A 22386-nucleotide genomic window follows, 5' to 3' on the forward strand; every position below is an offset into this window, starting at 1 on the left:
TCAAGGGTTGGGGGTCTTCAGATTTTTTGAGACTGCAGAACAAGTGGTGCCAAGTTGAAGGAATAGCTCAAAATAGTATGTTTGTGTAGTCAGGCTGGACAGGAAGGAGCAGAGCCAGAGGGAGACTGATGGAGAGGGAGAAGGGGAAGAGGCTGCAGGCTGAGAGTTTTGAAGGGTTGGAAAGCAGGTCTAAGAGATAGAGGGGTGGAGATACTGCAAGCTGGCCACCTATGAAAGGCAAAACAAGGGATCTGGCTTTAAAAAGATAAGAATTTAGATAGGCAGGCATGAAGTGAAGTGAAGTGAAGTCGCTCAGTCGTGTCCAACTCTTTGCGACCCCTTGGACTGTAGCCTACCAGGCTCCTCTGTCCATGGGATTTTCCAGTCATGAATACTGGAGTGGGTTGCCATTTCCTTCTCCAGGGGAACTTCCCAACACAGGGATTGAACCTGGGTCTCCCACATTGTAGGCAGACGCTTTACCATCAATGATTAGTGACTATAGCTATACACTCCATTCTTTGTATTTATTTTACATATTATATAGTTTTTCCCACAGATTATTATGATACTGAATACTATTCTCTTGCCATAAAATAAATTCTTATTGCTTACCTATTTTGTGTATATAATCATATGTATCTGTTAATTTCATACTCCTAATTTATCCCTCCCCTTCCCCTTTGATAACCATAAATTTGTTTTCTATGTCTCTGAGTCTGTTTTGTATATAGATTCATTTTGTTTTATTTTTTTAGATTCCACATAAAAGTGATATCATAATGTTTGTCTTTCTGTATCTGTCTTCACTGAGTGTTATATTCTCCAAGTTCATCCATGTTGCTACAAGTGGCAATATTTCATTTTTTTTGGTTGAGTGATATTCCATTGTGTTTATGTAGCATATCTTCTTTAGCCAGTCATCTGTTGATGGGTACTTGTGTTGTTTCCATGTCTTGGCTAATGTAAATAAATAGTGCTGCTATGAACATTGGGGTGCTTATTATGTCAGAGAATGTTTTACCTATGTTCTCTTCTAGGAGTTTTATGACAACATTTCTTACATTTAGGTCTTTAAAACATTTTGAGTTTATCTTTGTATGTGATGTGAGGGAGTGTTCTAATTTCATTGACAAACATTTAGCTCCCCAGCATTCCCAAGACCACTTGTTGAACGGTCTGTCTTTTCTCCATCATATATTCCTGCCTCCTTTGTCATAGGTTAATTGACTGTAGGTGTGTGGGTTTATTTCTGGGCTCTTTGTTCTCTTTCATTAACTTATATATCTGTTTTTGTGCCAGTACCACACTGTTTTGATTAATGTAGCTTTGTAGTATGATCTAAAGTCTGGAAGTGTTACACCTCCACCTTTGTTCTTTTTCTTCAAGATTGCTTTGGCAATTTTGACTCTTTGTGGTTCCATATAAATTTAAAGATTATTAATATTTGTTCTAGTTCTATGGAAAATATTATAGGTAATTTGATACAGATTGTTTTAAATCTGTAGAGTGCTTTGGGTAGTATGGCCATTTTAACAATATGCTTCCAATCCAAGAGCATGGTATATCTATCCATTTCTTTGAATCATCTTCAGTTTCCTTTATCAGTGTTTTAGTTTTCAGTGAATAGTTCTTTCACTTCCTCAGTTATTTCTAGGTTTGTTTCTTTATTTTTTATCCAATTTTAAATGGGATTTTTTTTTCAGTTTTTTATATTTCATTGTTAGTGTAAAACAGTGAGTTCTGTATATTAATCTTGTTTCCTGCTACCTTCTTGAATTAATTTATTAGTTCTAATAGTTTTTTTGTGGAGACAGAGGCAAAACCTAAGATTCTAGTTTGGTGACTTTTGGATTGTGGTGGCATTCACAAAGAAAGGGAATATAAGAAGAAAAACAGATTTGGGGAAAGAATATGAGTTTAATTGGACAAAATTTTGCAGGATAAATAGTTAGATATCCTAATAGAATATGCAGTTGTGGAATTTAGGAGACCCTGGAATAGGAATAATCTATCAGTTAATTAGGTTTAATGCAAATCTTTCATGCAAAGATAGGCACAATAAAGGACAGAAACGGTATGGACCTAAAAGAAGCAGAAGATATGAAGAAGAGGTGGCAAGAATACACAGAAGAACTATGCAAAAAAGATCTTCATGACCCAGATAACCACAATGGTGTGATCAATGGACTAGAGCCAGACATCCTGGAATGCAAGTCAAGTGGGCCTCAGGAAGCATCACTACGAACAAAGCTAGTGGAGGTGATGGAATTCTAGTTGAGCTATTTCGAATCCTAAAAGATGACGCTGTGAAAGTGCTGCACTCAATGTCAGCAAATTTGGAAAACTCGGCAGTGGCCACAGGACTGGAAAAGGTCAGTTTTCATTCTAATCCCAAAGAAAGGCAATGCCAAAGAATGTTTAAACTACCACACAATTGCACTCATCTCACATGCTAGCAAAATAATGCTCAAAATTTTCCAAGCTAGGCTTCAACAGTACGTGAACCATGAAATTCCAGATGTTCAAGCTGGATTTAGAAAAGGCAGAGGAACTAGCAATCAAATTACCAATAACCGTTGGATCATCAAAAAAGCAAGAGAATTCCAGAAAAACATCTACTTCTGCTTTATTGACTACGCCAAAGCCTTTGACTCTGTGGATCACAACAAACTGGAAAATTCTTAAAGAGATGGGAATACCAGACCACCTTACCTGCCTCTTGAGAAATCTGTATGCAGGTCAAGAAGCAAGAGTTAGAACTGGACACAGAACAACAGACTGGTTCCAAATCAGGAAACGAGTACGTCAAGGCTGTGTACTGTCACCCTGCTTATTTAACTTCTATGCAGCGTACATCATGCAAAATGCTGGGCTGGATGAATCACAAGCTGGAATTAAGATTACTGGGAAATATATCAATAACCTCAGATATGCAGATGACACCACCCTTATGGCAGAAAGTAAAGAAGAACTAAAGAGCTTCTTGATAAAACTGAAAGAGGAGAGTGAAAAAGTTGGCTTAAAACTCAACATTCAGAAAACTTAAGATCATGGCATCCAGTCCCATCACTTTATGGCAAATAGATGGGGAAACAAAACAGTGAGAGACTTTATTTTTGGGGGTTCAAAATCACTGCAGATGGTGACTGCAGCCATGAAATTAAAGGACACTTGTTCCTTGGAAGAAAAGCTATGATCAACCTAGACAGCATATTAAAAAGCAGAGACATTACTGTGCCAACAAAAGTCTGTCTAGTCAAAGCTATGGTTTTTCTAGTATTCATGTATGGATGTGAGAGTTGGACCAGAAAGAAGGCTGAGCGCTGAAGAATTGATGCTTTTGAACTGTGGTGTTAGAGAAGATTCTTGAGAGTCCCTTGGACTGCAAGGAGATCCAACCAGTCCATCCTAAAGGAAATCAGTCCTGAATATTCACTGGAAGGACTGAGCTGAAGCTGAAGCTCCAATACTTTGGCCGCCTGATGTGAAGAACTGGCTCATTTGAAAAGACGCTGATGCTGGGAAAGATTGAAGGCAGGAGGAGAAGGGGATAACAAAGGATGAGATGGTTGGATGGCATCACTGACTCAATGGACATGAGTTTGAGCAATCTCTGGAGCTGGTGATGGACAGGGAAGCCCAGGGTGCTGCAGTCCATGGGGTTGCAAAGAGTTGGACACGACTAAGCAACTGAAGTGAACTGAATGCAAATCTTAAGTGTCTGTATCCCCAAGGACCTAAATAGCATGAGAATTCCTGTGAACTCACACAGTAAGCTAGTTAAGTTGCCACTTAATGGGTCAGCTTCACGATCCCCCTTCACCCACCTTCCTATTTCAGGTCACCAAGGGATAGTCTCTAAAGAGATGTGATTTTCCTCTAGATATCAACCTCAAAAGATTAAGAATGTTTTCTTTAAAAAAAAAAAATTGTTCTTAGAAGTCAGTCTCGCCCCTCCCTGCTTCACAGCTTCTATATGGAGACGGGAGCCTTGAGTGAACGAATGAAACTATATTCATCACCTACTCCCGAAGAATCCAGCCCCCAAAATCAATTCTAAACAACGAGGCTCTTTATTGATTCTCCCTCAAGCAGGTGGCCTGTGTACACAGAAGCAGATGGAAGATAAAACCATAGATAATTTAAATAGATGGAGCCAACAAGAGATCTTAGCGGCGGAGGCGTGAGGAATCCCCTCCAGCCTCAGCTACAGAGGGGCTTGTGCCGCCACCTCCACGGCACAGACACATCCCTGCCTGGCCTGAGAATCGAGCTGACAGTTTGAGCCCCTGCACCACACTCCTGGGAATACACCTCCCCTCTTTTCTCTGTGGAGGCAGTGTCCTTTCTGGTTTCACTTCTTTTGTTGTGTAAAATATATTTTTTCCCCTCATGAATTTTAATCAGGTTTTGAGGAATGCTTGTACATTATTTTGTTGATTTTTGTCACTTTCATCCTCAAAGAGGTGACATTACCAGGCACCTTTACGGAGGCTGTGCACTGACTACATAATCCATCCCTTAACGACATTTCAAACTTTCACATTCACCGTCCGTCAAGTTCTGATCCTTGGGAATGTTTGTTTGCAGGCCTCCTTCTACATCAATGTGTATACCAATTGCTGGTGAATCTGAATCTCTGGAAGAAGATAGAAAAGGCGGAGAGACTCTCAAAATTCATCTTGGGATAGCAGGTATGGATGTGTCGCTTACTCGTTTTCTAGTTGTGAGTAATGGTACTACCCTAAAAGATTCCCAAAGCCCCTCCCAGATTTGTAATTCTGTGAGTATATGTGACTTGAAATGAGCCAATAAGTATTAGCAGAGTTTTAATCATGCAGTTTTTCTTTAAGCCAGTGCTTCATTTTGTCCAAAGGGTATGTCATGCTTTGATGAATTAAATGCTGTGTTGCAGTGATGCTCCCGGCCCCACCGTCGTGTGCCTCTGATGCCCACAGATCCCATAGGACACTACGGGAGTGTCCACATTGCCAGTAGCTTCTGCCAGTCACCCTTCAGGTGGTGCTTCTCTTCCATGAATCACGTGCCCTCTGTCAGTGGTTCCCAAATATTAGCGCACATCAGAATCACCTAGTGGGCTTGTTAAACCATAGATTGCTGACACTGCAGCCAGAGTTTTTGATTAAGTAAATCCAGATTGGAGCCTGAAAACGGCATGGCTAAGTTCCCAGGTGACGCTGCTGCTGGGATCACTTCTCCAGACAAACTCATAGTCAGAGGCTGCCCCCCAAGTGTAAAGCAGGTAAGGGGAATGTCAAATTGGCTGGGGAAAAAGCACTCATGAGCTTCCTTTTTTATCCCATCCCATGTGACCAGGGTTATTATTTGAAAGAAGAAGAAAGGTGTAGTGATACAATTAATGTTTTTAGCACTCCTTAGATTGCAAAGAAAAGGTTTCTTATACGTAATGAGGATTATGATATTGCCTGATTTGAGATCAGTGAATTTTTTGTGACTTTTAACTCTCCTATTAGCTCCTTCTCTTCAGTATTTAAACATTCTGAATTCTTTCTCATATTGGAAACCAAACAGTCATCAGCCCTATATCATTCTCTATCGCCTGTTCCTCCTTGGGCTCATACTCTTCTCCTCCCTCCATGCCCACCCTCTTTCTCTCACACTTTTCTTAGCCAAATTTCTAGGAATAATGTACTGCCCACTTATTCCCAAACACATAAGATTCTGATTTCTGCATTCTGCCCTCTCTTGATGATGTCTCCAAGGATATGACTGTCAAATCTTGTGGGCATTTTTTCTGTTGTCATTTGAATAAATTGGCCATTTATTCTTTCTGGAAACTTTCTCTTCCCTTGGCTCCCGCTTCTCTTCTCTAACTTCTCAGAGGCTCCTTTATCTTCTTCCTCCTTCCTCTTAAAATATTGATGCTCACCAGGATTTGGTTCTCTCCATTTACCCCGCCCTGGGCAATGTCATCTGTAGCTTCAATTTAATTATCATGTAAATATGAGTTAGTGTGTTTGATTTACAAATTAGTGTTGCCTCTAAAATTTCATTCTGACTCCAGGCACATGTTTCTAAATGCTTTTTGGAAACATCCACTTCATGTCACATTAGACTGAACCCCATCTGTTTAACTTTTTTCTCGGCAAGCCTCTAAGTTCCTCATGATCAGGTCTTAATTTATCTTTGGGTCAACAGCATAATGGCCAGGGACACAGTAGAAATCTGTGACCAGTGAACAGGTGTCCTCAGGTATCTTAAATCCCACATGCCCAGCACATCTTCCTAACTCTTCCTCCTGTATTTTGTGTTGCAGTTATCCTGGCACACACTTCTAGTTAGTGACGAAGTACTGTCATTTGTGCCTGCTCAGCATCTCTCAGCTGAATTATTACGAAAATCTTCACTCCTTCACCTTCTATTCATCCTGCTGCCAAAGTAATTCTTCCCAAAATGTCAATTTAGTCAAGTCACACCCTTGCTTAAAGCCATTGGATTATTTCCTTCCTTAAACTCATAGAGCTAAGTCCTTCATTATCAAGCATCTGCTCATCTCTCTTTCCTTCGATCATAATTGGGTATATGCCAGCTTTGCGGAACTATTTGCCTTTCTACAGACAAGGCATGCTTTTTCCCACCTAATCTAGCCAAGAAACTCCTATATATTGTTAGAAACCTGGAGTTAATCTCCAACAGAGGTCTTTCCCCCATTACCACATAGTGTTCGATGTGTTTGTCCTTTGGAGCTCTTGATAGCTTCTTTTTGGTGCTTGTATTTTGGTACTTGCCACATGAAGCATATATTTTATTTATTTTGTACCCTTATATCTTGTACAGTATTGGGCGTTGACCTGCTAAGAGCTTAATAAATATTTATTGAATGAACATATTTTGAAAACCAGTAAATGGATGAATTAAGATCTGAGCTAGCCCTAGGAGTGAAGTGTATAATTCTTGATATGAACCAACTCTTTTCATTCAGAATCTGCAGTACTGGGGCTTAGGACCACTGTCAAGCAGGACTAGGGATGCTGGTTTGCATCTGTACCTTACAGTCTGTCCAGAAATGAAAAACCCTTTGCAGAAGGTCCAGGTCACTCTAGTAGCTTACTTATTTGGCAGCATTTGTTGGCCCATCTGTGTTCAATATCATTTATAGAGCTGTTGTTATAATTGTTATATTACTCAGTTGGGTTTTATTTTGCCTGTAAGTGAAAAACAGTTCTAGTTTCCAAATATTTCACTCTAATGAAAATGGCCACAGTTCTGCATTCTGTAGAAGAAGCCTAGTTCTGAAAATACACAGTTGGCATCTGGAATATGCACATTATTAGGGAAATAGTAGAAGCGGGTTTGACACTGCTTTTTTTGTACATTTACTTTGAAACTGAATACTATAATCAATTTCTGCAGAACCTTATTCTCAGTGGTATATCACATGCTGTGTTGTTTTAAACCACAGACATTCGTAAAAATTATAGCCTAGCACTGCCATCTCTAATGCAAAAGTCACAAAGTACTCTTTAGCCTCCCATTGTGATAGATTTGGGAAGCAAGATTTCCTCAAACACCACACAAAAACCTGGCAATTCTGTGAGAATTTAGAAGAACCCATCTGACTCCCTTCTTAAAAAATATTTATTATTTATTTATTTGGCTGTGCCAGATCTTAGTTGTGGCATGTGGGATCTAGTTCCCTGACCAAGGATCAAACCTGGGCCCCCAGCATTAGGAGCACGGAGTCTCAGCCACTGGACCACCAGGGGTCATTTGACTCTTTTTTATCAGAGAAATACTAAATATAAAAACTGAAGTAGTTTAAGATAGAATGCTATTAAATCTTATGAAAGGTACCATAGCACTTTGGTAAACTGAGGTATTTAAGTTTTTTTGTACAGTATTTCTTGCAACACAGTTATTCACATTGTAATGATTTAAAGGGATTTCGCTCTTGATAATGAATTTAGCAGCTTCTGAAATCCATAGATTGGGCTTCCCTGGAGGCTCAGTGGCAAAGAATCACCTGCAATGCAGGAGACCCGGGTTTGATCCCTGCGTTGGGAAGATCCCGTGGAGAAGGAAATGGTAATCCCACTCCAGTATTCTTGCCTGGAGAATCCTTTGGACAGAGGAGCCTAGCAGGCTACAGCCCATAGGGTCACAAAAGAGTTGGACATGACTTAGCAACTAAACAACAACAAAATCCATAGATTAGAATACATAGCTACCATTGACTTGTTGACAATAAGAGTAACATCATGTTATGACATATTGCAGATCTCTCAGCAAAGAGTGCCTCTGTTCCAGATGAACTTGGTGCCTGTGGACATTCTAGAACATCAAGCTATGCAAGCCAGCAATCGAAAGTATCAGGTAGAGGCTAAGAGTGGTGCAGGGAGGGCATGTTTGGTTGCAGTGTATTTGATACTAGTGTTAACAACCAGAATGATTTTCTCTGATAGGGTATAGCTCCTGCCACTCCCGGTCATCTAGTTTCTCTGAGCTCTGCCACAGAAGAAATACCTCAGTGGGAAGTACATCAACAGGAATTGAAAGTATTCTAGAGCCGTGTGATGAAGTTGAGCAAAAGACAGCTGAACCAAGTCTTGATACAGCAGATAAAGAAGATACAGCTTTAGAAATACTCAACAGGTATCATTTTGGACTCATTTTAAATGGTGGGGGGGGGGGCAGGAAACAACTTCATTTTAATGACCTACTAAAGAGAGGAAATTTTTTTTAAATTATTTTCAAAGATGCCCAGTGAAGCAAGATTCTGTAGAATCTCAGCTGAAGCGAGTTGATGATACCAGAGTGGATGCAGATGATATTGTGGAGAAAATATTACAGAGTCAAGACTTCAGCCTAGATTCCAGTGCAGAAGGTGTGTAGATAGCCACTAAGTACATGTAAATATGGACTTCCCAGGTGGCGCTAGTGGTAAAGAACCTGCTTGCCTGTACAGGAGATGCAAGAGATGTGGGTTCAGTTCCTGGGTTGGTTGGGAAGATCCCCTGCAGGAGGGCATGGCAGTGCACTCCAGTATTCTCCCCTGGAAAAATCCCATGGACAGAGGAGCCTGGCAGTCCTATGGCCCATAGGGTCACAAAGAGTCAGACATGACTGAGGCGACTTAACATGCATATATAGATATATGTGATCCAGGTTTGCATAATCCATGTGGTCAGTAGTGAATAGGCCGTTCATCATGATACTGAGTGTTGCATATCTGTAAAATAAACTTCACACCCATTAAAAATCTGAAGATAACTGTATACCTTGGGCTTCCTGGGTGGCTCAGTGATAAAGAATCCACCTGCCAAGTAGAAGATATGAGTTCATTCCTTGGGTCAGGAAGATCCTCTGGAGGGGAAAACCACAACCCACTCCAGTGTTCTTGCCTGGGAAATCCCGTGGACAGAGGAGCGTGGCAGGCTACAGCCCATGGGGGAGTCGCAAAGAGTCAGACACAACTTTGTGACTAAACAACAACTTTATAGTTTATTTGCTAATGGACATTAAATTTGGGAAAGAATTAACTTTAAAAATGTCAATTTTTAAGGAGCTTTTATCGTACTTTTTAACTGTGCATCAATGTCTGCTTTATAGTAGATATGTTCATCTGCTTTGTCGTAACGGGGCATGAGTACCTCAGGTCACTGCTGCAGTTTGGGAGGTTGGGTGGTAGTCCCTCATTCCCTCCTTAGCATTTTCACTGAAGCTGAAAATTTACATGCCACCGATTGGAAAAGTATAATTATTCATGCTGGTGTGACTAGAGAGCAGTTAACAATGGACTTAGTTTCATTATGTAACTGGTTGTGAAGAGAAATAATTAAACCCCACTTGAGGAAATTTGTAGGAACAGCTGTCTTCTTTACTCAGCCCTAAGAACAATAGCTTACAGAAAGTTAATGAGAAGTAACTATTAGGATTTCTTTTAAACTGCCTGTTTTAAAACATGTGTGTAGCTCTTAAGTTTTTATTTCTTTAACAAAACTGAAATGTAAAATGTTAATTTATTGTAATATGAATATTATTTGACAGTAATCTAATAACCATATGTATAACAAATATTGTCAATGTGTCTTGCAGAAGAAGGACTGAGGTTATTTGTGGGTCCTGGAGGAAGAGCAACCTTCGGTAGTCGACATCTTCCAAACAGGTATGTAGACCAAAGCGTATCTTACTAAAGAGTAGAATGACTTTTTCTTTTAAATGCTCATGAGTGAAAGATGAAAGTTACAAAGTTTGTATCAGATTGAGTCTAGAAAGCAAAGTGTTAATAGTTCCATGAGAAAAATTACAGCTCTTAGTGTAGCTTAGTTTTCCATATCCGGAGTATGTTTCCTTATCCTGAGTATGTATAAAATACAATTTGTATTTTGTAAGTTTATTTGTTGATTTCCTTAGATGTGTTTTTAGAATGTATTAGTAGAGAACTGGTAGAGTATTGGGAGAATAAAATAAGTGAGCAGTCACCAGGGAGTATGTGGAAAACAAATATTCCTGGTGGTAGGAACAAACAGAAAGGACTTACAGGCACAATAATTATAATATATATCTATATAGTAGTGAATATATAATAATTATAGGTGGTACTTACTGAGCATTTACTAGTTATGTGCTGAGCACCATATATATATTTCATTCAAGTCTTCTTTCAATGCTCAAAAAAATACCATTATTAGTTTTTTTGTTTTTTTGTTTTTTTTTTTTAGTTTTTTATTTTTTAAATTTTAAAATCTTTAATTCTTACATGCATTCCCAAACATGAACCCCCCTCCCACCTCCCTCCCCATAACATCTTTCTGGGTCATCCCCATGCACCAGCCCCAAGCATGCTGCATCCTGCGTCAGACATAGACTGGCGATTCAATTCACATGATAGTATACATGATTATTAGTTTTTTAAAAGAGGGAAAAAGAGATAAAAAGAAGTTAAGGTAATTTACCCAAAGAAAGCCTTAAAGCTAGTAAGTGGTAAAACCGGGACTCACATCCTTGTCTCTTTTGAGTCTAAAGCCCATTCATTGTACTTAATCATTTTACCTTACTGGCTCATGATTAATATAACCTATGTAAAGAATTGCCAGTAAACAGGTGTTTCTGAGGAGGTGGGGCATGTGAAATGGAGTTGAGACATGAGGCTGGGAAGTGTCTTGAAGACAGGTTATAAAGGGCCTCTGTTGCCATAACAGAATGTTTAAGCTTCTTGTATACACTGGGGATCCACTGGTCATTCTTCAACAGAGAACTGGCAGATTGGCATTTTAGAAAAGTAACTGGCCATGATTTTGAAGGTAGATTGGAGCAAGCAGAGTCTGGTAGTCGGGAACAGGCAGAAGAATAAAATTTATAAGGACAGTGATACATGTATGGTAGAGAAAAATGTATTTCTGAATTAAAGAGACAAGTTCACATCCTAACCAGCCACATTCGGAGTAAACCATTTAACTTCAATTGAACTTCGCTCTTGAAAAATGCGGTCATGTGCCCACTTCTTGGGGTTGTTTTAAAATATAAATGGCATGATTATACTCGCTAAGTCCTAGCTATTAGTATTTTAGATTATATTCACTAAGGCTTCCCTGTATTATTTAGGAGGAGCAGCAGAAGACACAGTTGCAACCAAAAGGACCCAGAATAATAAATGCTCAGAAGCATAAGCTGTCTCATTAGACTGCCCAGGGGCCACTATTGACTTTACAGGGTTAATAACCTCCCTGTAAGCCTCAGTTTCCTCACCTGTAAAATGGGGATGATAAATAAGTTACCTAACTCACAGGCTTTTTTGAGGGTTAGATCATTGATGTAAAGTTGTTTAACACAGTACCTGGCACATAGAAAGCTCTCAATATATGCTAGCTATTTGTGTTGTTACACAGAGAAAAGATTAATTTCTAGTTGAGAAAGAATTTAGCTTTTAATTCTTTAATTTAAAGAATGCTTTTAATTCTTTAAAACCAAATATAAAGAGAATGCTAGAATATTATCACCGAAAGCCTAAAGGGACCATTGGGGTTGACGTAGATTCATATTACATGCTGGAGAACATCAGGGACAGTGTGTCATGGTGAAAGGAGAATGATCCAGAGTCAGATATGGGTTCTGTTCCTGTGCATGCTCAGTCACTTCTGTCGTGTCCGACTCTTTGCAGCCCCATGGACTGTAGCCCGCTAGGCTCTTCTGTCCATGGGGATTCTCCACGCAAGAATACTGGAGTAGTTGCCACTTCCTACTACAGGAAATCTTCCCGACCCAGGGATCGAACCCGCATCTCTATGTTTTCCTGCATTGGCAGGCGAACTCGAACTCTTCACCACTAGTGCCACTGTCCTGGCTTAGCCATGATTGCCTAGCTTAGCCTTAGTGATCTTGACATATTGCATCTCTCACTTGCTACCAAGAAGACAGCTGCATCCCTGGAAGAATAACACACACAGCCCAACACACATGGGCTGCCTGGGTTGGGTTTAGTCCCAAGCTCCACCATTAATGAGCTGTGTGTCTTTGGTAACTTACTTCACTTCTCTCTGCCTCAGTGTCCTCACATCTAAAATAGTGATGATAATACAACCAACTTCATAAAAGTTATACTGTTTAAATGATATAAGACACGGTAATGCTTAGGACAAAATCTGGCACGCAGTAAGCACTTTAGTACTCAATCAGTTCAGTTCAGTTGCTCAGTCGTGTCCGACTCTCTGCGACCCCCACGTCAGGCTTCCCTGTCCATCACCAACTCCCGGAGTTTGCTCAAACTCATGTCCGTTGAGTTGAGGATGCCATCCAACCATCTCATCCTCTGTCGTCTCCTACTAATTAAAGGTCTGTCTTTCACAGTTACTATGGCAGTTAATCTACTTACTGTCCAGCAAGTACTTGCACACATAGGTCTGTCCATAAATAGTGGGTATTCATCAGACGCTAATGTGTTAGTGTTAGATATATTATGTAAGATAAACTAGTAGCACAGGCTAAAACCATGATCATTTACCTAGGGCACAGAAGAGGCACAAGTGAACCGAAGTTCCAACAGGGAACCTGTGAGATTGAAGAGAACAGAGCAACAAGTGATAGAGACTTGGGGAGGCCTGTCTGCAGTAATCCTTTATAAATCTAGCAAATACAGCCGGGCTGGCTCAGAGCTGCTTACAGAGCCCCGCATGCACCTCCTTGCTTGCCCTTAGGACATTTAATTTCTGTCAAGTGGTCTGATTTCATTCCTCTGTGATTTATCTCTCATCTCTGACTGCTTTTACACTTTTCTCTTTATCACTGGTTTTTAGCATTTGGTTGTGATGTGCCTTGGTGTGTTTTTCTTTGCATTTATTCTGCTTAGGGTTCACTGAGCCTCTTGAATCTGTGGGTTTATAGTTTTCTTCAAAATTGGAAGCACTCCAGCCATTATTTTTCTCCACTTCTTCTGATACTCTGGACTTACATATTCTAGCCTGTGGCATCCCTGAGCTCTGGCATGATTCCTCCACTCTAAGAGACCTCACTGTATTGGGTTCTCCCTCCCGGCACTGTAGGCTTGGAGGATCCGAAAGGAAATGGCTTCAGGCAGCATGCTGCGGCAGCTTGTCTGGCTTGCTTGCTTTCTTTCCCTTATCTCAGGACCAGTCCCATGCTGCCTGTTGTCCAGTGTGTGAAAACTGTTGTTTCATATATTCTATCCAGTTTTCTGGTTCCTATTATTCCATCACTTCAAGAAACAGAACCATTTTAGGACATCTGAAAGCCACTGTGTAGTGGTGCTTACCAGGGTTCCTTCAAATTCGGATTATCTGCAGACATGAAAGAGTGTTCACCAGTGTTCTGTTGAATATGTTCCTATTTCTTCTTTAGAATGAATCCATTAGAAGAGAAGTCCCTGAGCAAGCAACTGAGAACTCCAGTTCAGCCCATAGTGGACTAGTAACCACAATTACTAGTGGTTACTACTACTTCCATTTTTTATAATTTTAAAATTTCCTCTTAAAATTCCATTAAGGGCAGAGACCAGTCATGGTAGTTACTTCTGGTCTTACTGATCTCTGGCATCCTCAGAGTGAAATGTCAGGTAGTAGCCCCTGTTATCTTGACCAGTGAGGAGACTGGAGCCTGGTGTTAACTTTGAGCAGTGATACCCTCCGTCCATGCAACTCCACTTTCGCTTTCCTCCTACTTATTCAGGAGGGATCATGGAAAGGGTAGAAAGATGCTCATCCAAAAATAAATCCAGTGCCAACAAAAAGACACTGTTTACAGTGCTACAGAAAACCTTTATTAGGGGAGTTCGGGTGAGTTTTTTGTTTGTGTGTGTGTGTGTGTGTGTGTGTTTTGCTGCACCCCACAGCTTGTGGGATCTTAGCTCCCCAACAGGGACTGAAATTGTACCCATGCCATCAGCAGAGTCCTAACCACTGGAGTGAGTGTGTGTGGTCACAACTCTGACTCTTTCTGACTTTCTGACTCTTTGTGACCCTGTGGACTGTAGCCCACCAGGCTCCTCTGTCCATGGGATTCTCCAGGCAAGAACACTGGAGTGGGTAGCCATTCCCTTCTCCAGGGGATCTTCCAGACCCAGGGATCAAACTTGCATCTCCTGCATTGGCAGCAGGTTCTTTACCAACTGCGCAACCTGGGAAGTCCAACCCTAACCACTGGACCACCAGGGAATTCTTAGTTTGGGTGTTTTAAGTATTACCTGCCCTGGACTCCTTGCTTGGTACCTTGTGATAAATGCTATGCTTTCCTTCAGCACGCACACACACACACACACACACACACACACACACACACCTTACCCTAGACCAAGAAACAATAGAAGGAACATGCATGTTTATTCCATTGTAACATAAGGCCAAGGTACCAGGTGCATCAAAAATAACAAAACAAACAAAAAAAAAAAAAAAGGCAAAAAAAGAAAATCTGTTGATGAGGCCTTTTATTTCTAAATACTTTTATTCACAAAGCTTGCAAATTTTAAGTCCTTTAGTATTCTCCGTATTTCATTAATAGAGGTCAGATAGTACCGGGCATATTAGGGCAAAGGCTAAGCTGCTGTAATAAAGAGACTCCAAAATAAAATGGCCAGCCTGGAGGGACAAATTTGCCCCAGAAGTGATTCACTGATGCAGGTACCTCTGTTTTGTCCTTTACCATTCTCCTTAACCTGTGTTGTCAAAGTTGCTACTCGTCCAAGGCACAAGCAATTTCCCTTTAAGTAAGGGAGGAAGAAGTTGGCATGTCTCCATTCATGTTCCCTGGGGGAAACTTGGTCACAAGGCTACACTTACAGACAAAAGAGTGTAGGAAATGTGCTCTCAAGCCAAGCAACCTGTACCTAGCTAAAACCATGGGAAGGGGGAGAGTAGATGTGGGAGACAACCAGCAGGCTGACAAACCAAGCTTGTAAAGAAATAAATCCCTCCTCAAGATCATTTTCCCCTTTAATCTGCATTTACATAGATATAATTTACAATATGGACCACTTACAAAGACATTTGCATTTAACTAAAATAAATTTTGCACTTCCAAGTTAAATATGTAAAGACACCACCACACTACTAATGCTACTAGAAACTGTCATCTGTTAACTCAGTGCAAGACCTGAACCACCAGAGCCAATACATTTCAGATTTATATATAAACATGTTTGCCACAGTATGTTGACACAGTAAGAATTTGGAAACATAAGTATGAGGTGATCAGGAACCAGACTAATCCCAGTGCAGCAGTTAATAAACATGTAAGACTTAAAAGTACTTTCTCTCTGTGATACCTATAAGCCTTGTGGATATCAAATCAAGCAGAAAATGTCTAATGCACTATCTCTTTGGGGACAAGGTTACCTGGAACAGTCTCAAACACTGCAGTTCACAAGTTTGAAGTTTTGTTTTGTCTTTTCCCTATTTTTAGGGTGGGGTCTGGAGCTTATGAACAAGTTGTGATCAAACGCTAGAAGTCAAGCTGGTGAACTGACGCTTCCCTGTGGGTTTAAGATGTGGGCAGTTGAGCTATTAAAGCACTTTATTCAAGCACTTAGAGCAAATGAACCTATTAAAAAATGAAGCATGTTCATCTATCAAGAGGAAAGTCAACACTGATTTCTTCTCTGAAGGTGCCCACCACTCTCCTTTCTCACCTACCAAGAGGGAACATCGGAATGGTAGTACCAGAGCAGTGTGCCACGTGTGCTTATAGGAACATGGCCTCTGTGGTCACTGCACATAATAATGAAAAGTCTGCTTTTTCTGTAAAAACATCCAATGGGAAAAAAACACTATACATCTGAGTATAGTTTTAGTGTTTAAGTGTCAAACCTGTGAAAGACATGTTCAACCGATTCGGCTCTAGCTTTTAAATTTTGTGTTTGCGAGACAAGAAGTGAAAATAATTTAAACTATAAATTCTGCCAAGAATAGATATAATTCCTGGGAAGGTATAATATACTCCTTACAGTATTGTACTAAATTCAGTCACTCTTCTTGATGCAATAATTGATATAAAATGTGGGTGCTTGTGCTTTGGGAAGGTGTTCTACTACAGTTTAAATATGTAAAATGCTTAATTCTAAACGAATCAGTCATAAACTGAAAAACAAGTGTGTGTTATAAGTCTGAGATACGTGAATGAGTATAATGCTATTATTATGCAGTACGTGTTATTACTTGTTAATATTAGATGGGCTGCAGAATTTCCATTAGTGCTATATGAAAGACTAAGAGAAGTATAAGATTTAGTATGTTAAGCTTCCTTAAGATGCCCTAACGTAAGAGCTCTGTTAACTAACCATAATATCTGCTGGGTTTAGGAGTCAAATTTTAGAACAACAGGAGGAAAATTGAGATGCAGTCAGAAACAAAACTGCCTTTTCTCTGAAGAGTCAAGCTTACATGAAACGGAAAATTATTCCAAGGAGGTAATGGATAAAGAACAAGGGAGAGACGCTTGACCTTACGGACATGGACCCGTTGTTTTCAGTTTTCTTCTTAGCTGCATCAGAAATTAGTTATTTTGAGGCAAGAATAGAATACAACATACATCAAGTAGAGCTTTTAAAGTAAAAATATCTGATCTGGATCCAGTTAAATAGCACAGCAGATAAACCTCAAGAGTTTTTCTGGTCTTACATGACAGTTTCTGTGTGGAAAGATCTGTTTTCTTGGACTCAATTAGTCACTGAAAAGAATGTTGCTCCTATGGAACCAGTAATTCCCAGTCCTTAACTTTCAAAACCAGGTCCAAGAAATATAGTGTGTTAGAGTTACTTTGGTCTAGTATTTCCATGTTGGCAAAATAAGGGAAAAAATATTATTTTTAAAGAAAATTTATTTTAGTATCCAAATTTAAAGGTTTGAAAGTTTTTGAATAATTCATGTTAGGGTTTTTTTTTAAATATTTCAATGATTGGGTATTCCAAATTAATTCAGTACTACTTTTATAAATAGATGCTGATTTTTTTAAAGAGATAACACCCTATTTGGGGATATTTTGAATGTTGAAAGATAGAATTTTCTGACTATTAGTTAAACTTTCTTGTTAAGATTTGTTTTGAAGAAAAACACTGACCTGAACATTTTAGTCTAACCAAGGAAAATGCTACCTTAAGTGGCAAAGACTTGCTGTCTATGAATAAACAGGTGAATTGATCCATTCATTATATATTATGGGAAAAAGAAAATCAAAGTTTTTAAGAGATATGTGAAGATATTGTTTAGAGAGATATTTAGTATGACGTCTTAAAAACGTATTTTTCTATTTTCAAAGTATTAGTTCTATATTTTTATTGGCATCTCTACAGATAATTTTGCAGTTTTGAAAGTGATTATAAAAACTAGATTGTAAGTTAGGTTCCATGAGGATGTTCTTCAGATACGTAAGTGATGCCATGGTTAGGACACTGCCCCCATCTTACTCATCTTTGACTGCCCTTGGCCCAATACAAGACTGGCTCTTGATAGTTAAGATGATAGAGAATTATTTTTAAAAAACAAAATGTGGAGAGATTTTGAAAATTGTGCCTTTGATTGAGCAGTCACCAGATGTATCTTGATTAATGTAGTAGTAAATATAACCAATATTTTAATAAGTAGAAACATTAGGAAGAAAAAAGATAAGTGTCCTCTGTAGTCAGTGAAAGTCTGGATTTATTTTATTCTATTTTGTGTTTTGTCAGCATACTTTGCAACTGGATTTCTTTAGATTCCTCGAAAATATTTGTCGAAGGACCTGTGTGTCTTACTTTCTAGTTTTTCTTGAACTATTGTACTATTAGTATCTTAACCATGTAGCTATTCAAAAAAACCTGCTTATTAAATACCAAGTCCACTTTTGTTTCCATTTTGAGTTTAGAAAATAAATTTGAAAACTTACTGTTAATAAATTTTTAACTTAAATATTACAAATTTTATTTTTTTAATATTAAAATCTAATATTTATATCACCTAGTCTTGGAGAATTTGCAGATGTATAACATTTTTTTTTTCTAATCTTCCCTCGTAAAAAGGATTCATGATCTTTTAAAGCTAAGTATTTCTGATCAGATAGATAATGCAGTGTCTTAAATACCTTGGTGGGGGGGCACTTCCTGTGACTTGTGCTGGTGACCAAGATTAGAGAGAATGTGAAGGGTCGCTAAGGGCAGAGGAGGCCCTGGGCCATTAATTTACACACTGACTGTCGACTCCCCTTAGCAATGGTGGTGGTGAAGGCTTCTATATACAGACAACTGATTGAGATTGGTTACTTAGAATCTGAGAAAGTCTTGACCAAGAATCCTTAAGTCCACCAACCCATTCCAGCAAAATACTATCAGAGTAATGCTTTCCAAACTAGATTCTTCTGTATGTGCTTTTTGTTTTTTAAATAGAAACCATGAGCCACAGGTGTCTACCACTTAGCCCATTTGTTGCTAGAAGGAAAAATAATCTTCTAGCTTCCAGTCAAAACAGATTCAGTTGTCAATGAGTTTTGATATATTAAAACATCCAGAAGTATTTTTAGAATTTTAAGATTTCCATGCTAACAGACTACTTGCAAGTTCATGCTAATAGTATTATTAAATACTTCATTGAAGTTCTCTGAAATGTTACGCTTCCATTACATATGATAATGTTCTGAAAGAGACTAGGCTCATATGACAGGATTGCATTTTAACAGATCTTTAACTGGGACAGTTCAGGAATTATGCTTGGTCAGTTCTCCTGGATGGTACGTCATGTTAATATAACCTATACTACAGTTGAATTGGGTTATGCCATTACTCATATGTTGGCTTAGGTACTGTACATAGTCTTAATAACTGAGATGTTAAAGAATATGAAGTCTAAAAATACAAAGGATGAAACAGGCCTATATTAACCTGTTTTAAGACTGCTTTGGATTTAAAGGCCTTATTCCCTTATATATGACTCTTTAGAATATAATATATATACACAGTATATTTTAAGTGGTCATGTGGGTGATCTCTAACTACTCTCCATATGACAAAATTTGCAACATTTTTAATTTATGTGGACAACAAACTCCACATTCACAAGTGTTTATGTTCATCCTATGTATATAATAAAGAATTCTCTTACTGATACTCATTGACCAAATCTCACGTACAGGAAGACATTTAGGGTATATTCAGTTTGGTTCTTTTGGAGATATGTCTTATTTTGGGGATCACCTTCCTCTTATACATTTACTTGGTCCTCTGGAAGTTGATAAGAGTTGTGGGTAATCATGTAAATGCTTATGAGTAAAATTTTATTGAAGTGATTCCATTAGTATTCTAATCTCTAATACATGGAAAATGACCTTCATATTTATATTTTTTGTTAATTGTCCAACTATTAATCCAGGAAATGTTTTCCTTTTTTTTTTTTTACCAAAACTAATTTTTTATTGTAAAATATTTGAGTAATGTAAAGGTGACTCTTACACATGTTCAATAAAAATCATATCTTAAAGTTTAGAATGTTGTTTATCCTTTAAAATTTCAGCTAAGATTCTGTCAGAAATCTACCAGATTCTTGCCAACAAAAGAAAACCAAAGGGAAACGACCAGTGTATAACTTCTCCCTAGGGTTTCCCTTTATTTATGACCAAGTAGTATACCAGGTTTATAGACTTCTCTACAGTCCTGTGAGCGTGGACTTTGGAATGAGACAGACCTGAATTTGAATTCAGACTCCCGTCAGAACCTGCTTTCTAATCTAGCATGGAGGTAATACCACCAACTCTTTCCGGTTATGATGAAGAACATAAAAGCTAATGTTAGGAATATGCCACTTAGTAGGCACTTAAGTGTTTGATCAAGCTAAAATTTGTCTTTGTGTGGCATCTACATACACATCTTAATTCTAGTGTTAAGACAGAAGATGGTCAATAAGTGTGGCACTCTTAGACATTAAAATCATGTCTTTAAATGATATTCATGATCACCACAACTTTGTACAGACTGTTCTTTTTGACTAAAATGTCCTCACAGAGAGGGAAAACGTCAACACATTCTCTCTGCAGATAATCAAATTATAACAGCAATTTAAAGTTAATAAGGAACTGTGGTTCACTATGAGTTTGAACCCAGATCCCTGCAGACCGTCATGACTTCCCTGGATGGTGCGGATTATGAAAAGTTACATAAGTTAAGGAGGAAGTACCTTGCTTGCTGGCAGAAGTAGGGTGGGCTATGACCACTCTAGGTGAAACCCTCAAACCTCCTCCTCAGTACACAGGATCATTCCAGGTGACTTTGTGCCAGATCACAGCAGAACCTGGCAGGAGCCTCTGATCTGTCCCCTCAGACTCTTTTTTTCAATATAGTTGATGTACAGTTTGAAGTTACAGGTGTACAGGATAGTGACTCACAATTTTTAAAGCTTATACTACATTTATAGTTACAAAATATTGGCTATATTCCCTCTGTTGTATAGTATATCCTTGTATCTTATTTTATACTTAATAATTTGGAATTTTTAATCCTTGGGGGTGGTTCTTTCCTGGTGGTCCAGTGGCTGGGACTCAGAGCTCCCAAAGTAGGGGTTCCAGGTTTGACCCCTGGTCAGGAAACTGGATCCCACATGCCACAGCAAGGATCAAGGATCCCCAGTGCTGCAGCTGAGATATAGCACAGCCAAATAAATAAATACTTAAAAAACAATAATTTCCTACCCCTGTCTTGCCCCTCCCCTCTTGCCCCTCCCCTCTGGTAACTACTAGTTGGTTTTCTGTAAGTGTATATAAGTTCTCTATATCTGTAAATTTCTTTGTTATATTCACTAGTTTATTTTTTAGATTCATAATATACAGAATTTATCATTCTCTTATTTCACTTAATACCCTCCAAGTCCATCCATGTTGCAATGGCAAAATCTTGCTTTTGTGGCTGAGTAGTGTTCCACTGAATGTATCTATACCACATCTTTATCCATTCATCTGTTGATGGGCACTTAGATTGACTCCACATCTTATAAATAATGCTGCTGTGAAAATCAGGGTTCATATCTTTTCAAATTAGTTTTTTCTTTTCAGATATATATCCAAGAGTGGAATTGCTGGGTCATATAGTAGTTTTTAATTTTTTGAGAAACTGCCATATTTTTTCTGTGACTGCACATAATTTACATTCCCACCAATAGTGTACAAGAGTTCCCTTTTCTCAGTATCCTCACCAGCATTTGTTATTTGAGTTCTTAATGATACCATTCTGACTGGTGTGAGGTGGTTATCTCATTGTGGTTTTGATTTGTATTTCTCCGATGATTAACAACATTGAGCATCTTTTCATGTGCCTCTTGGCCATCTGTATGTCTTCTTTAGAAAATATTCAGATCTACCCATTTTTTAGTCAGGTTGTCTTTTTTATTTATGTTGAGTTGTATGAGCTCTTTACGTATGTTGGGTATTAACCCCTTGTCAGTCATATAATTTGCAAATATTTTCTCCCATTCCATAGGTTGTCTTTTTGTTATTGATCATTTCTTTGCTGTGCATAATAAGTTTTAAGTTTCATTAGGTACCGTTTGTTTATTTTTGCTTTTATTTCTGTTGCCTTGGTAGACTGGCCTAAGAAAACATTCCTATGAGTATGTCAGAGAATGTTTTGTCTGTGTTCTTTTCTAGGAGTTTTATGGCCTCATGTCCTAAATTTAGGTATTTAAACCACTTTGAGTTTTCGTATATGCTGTGAGGGATATCTAATCTAATTTCATTGGTTATAACATGTAGCTATCCAGCTTTCACAGCACCGCTTGTTGAAGAGATTTTCTCCATTATATATTCTTATCTCCTTTGTCATAGGTTAATTTAGCATAGTTGTGTGGATTTATTACTGGCACTCTACTCTGTTCCATTAATCTGTATATCTGTTTTTATGCCAATACCACACTGTTTTGATCCTGTAGCTTTGTAGTACAGCCT

The 22386-nt window shown here is 38.7% G+C and overlaps 1 protein-coding gene across 8 annotated transcripts in view; it reads left to right on the top strand.

Annotated features, from left to right (window-relative positions):
* EEIG2 (EEIG family member 2) overlaps window positions 1-22386 on the top strand; it is a 117847-nt gene that overhangs the window by 60172 nt on the left and 35289 nt on the right. For 5 of the 8 annotated variants that reach the window (XM_042251712.2, XM_042251717.2, XM_060412295.1 and 2 more), the window contains 5 exons: window positions 4594-4697; window positions 8263-8358; window positions 8448-8637; window positions 8742-8869; window positions 10081-10150. In XM_042251712.2, coding sequence (XP_042107646.1) covers window positions 4594-4697; window positions 8263-8358; window positions 8448-8637; window positions 8742-8869; window positions 10081-10150 — 588 coding nt within the window. Of the gene's footprint in view, window positions 1-4593; window positions 4698-8262; window positions 8359-8447; window positions 8638-8741; window positions 8870-10080; window positions 10151-15894; window positions 19940-22386 lie in introns of those variants that run through there. The other 3 variants (XM_004002259.5, XM_060412315.1, XM_060412322.1) reach the window with 1 other exon arrangement.

The sequence above is a fragment of the Ovis aries genome, chromosome 1 (genome assembly GCF_016772045.2).
Source record: "Ovis aries strain OAR_USU_Benz2616 breed Rambouillet chromosome 1, ARS-UI_Ramb_v3.0, whole genome shotgun sequence".
Taxonomy (NCBI): domain Eukaryota; kingdom Metazoa; phylum Chordata; class Mammalia; order Artiodactyla; family Bovidae; genus Ovis; species Ovis aries.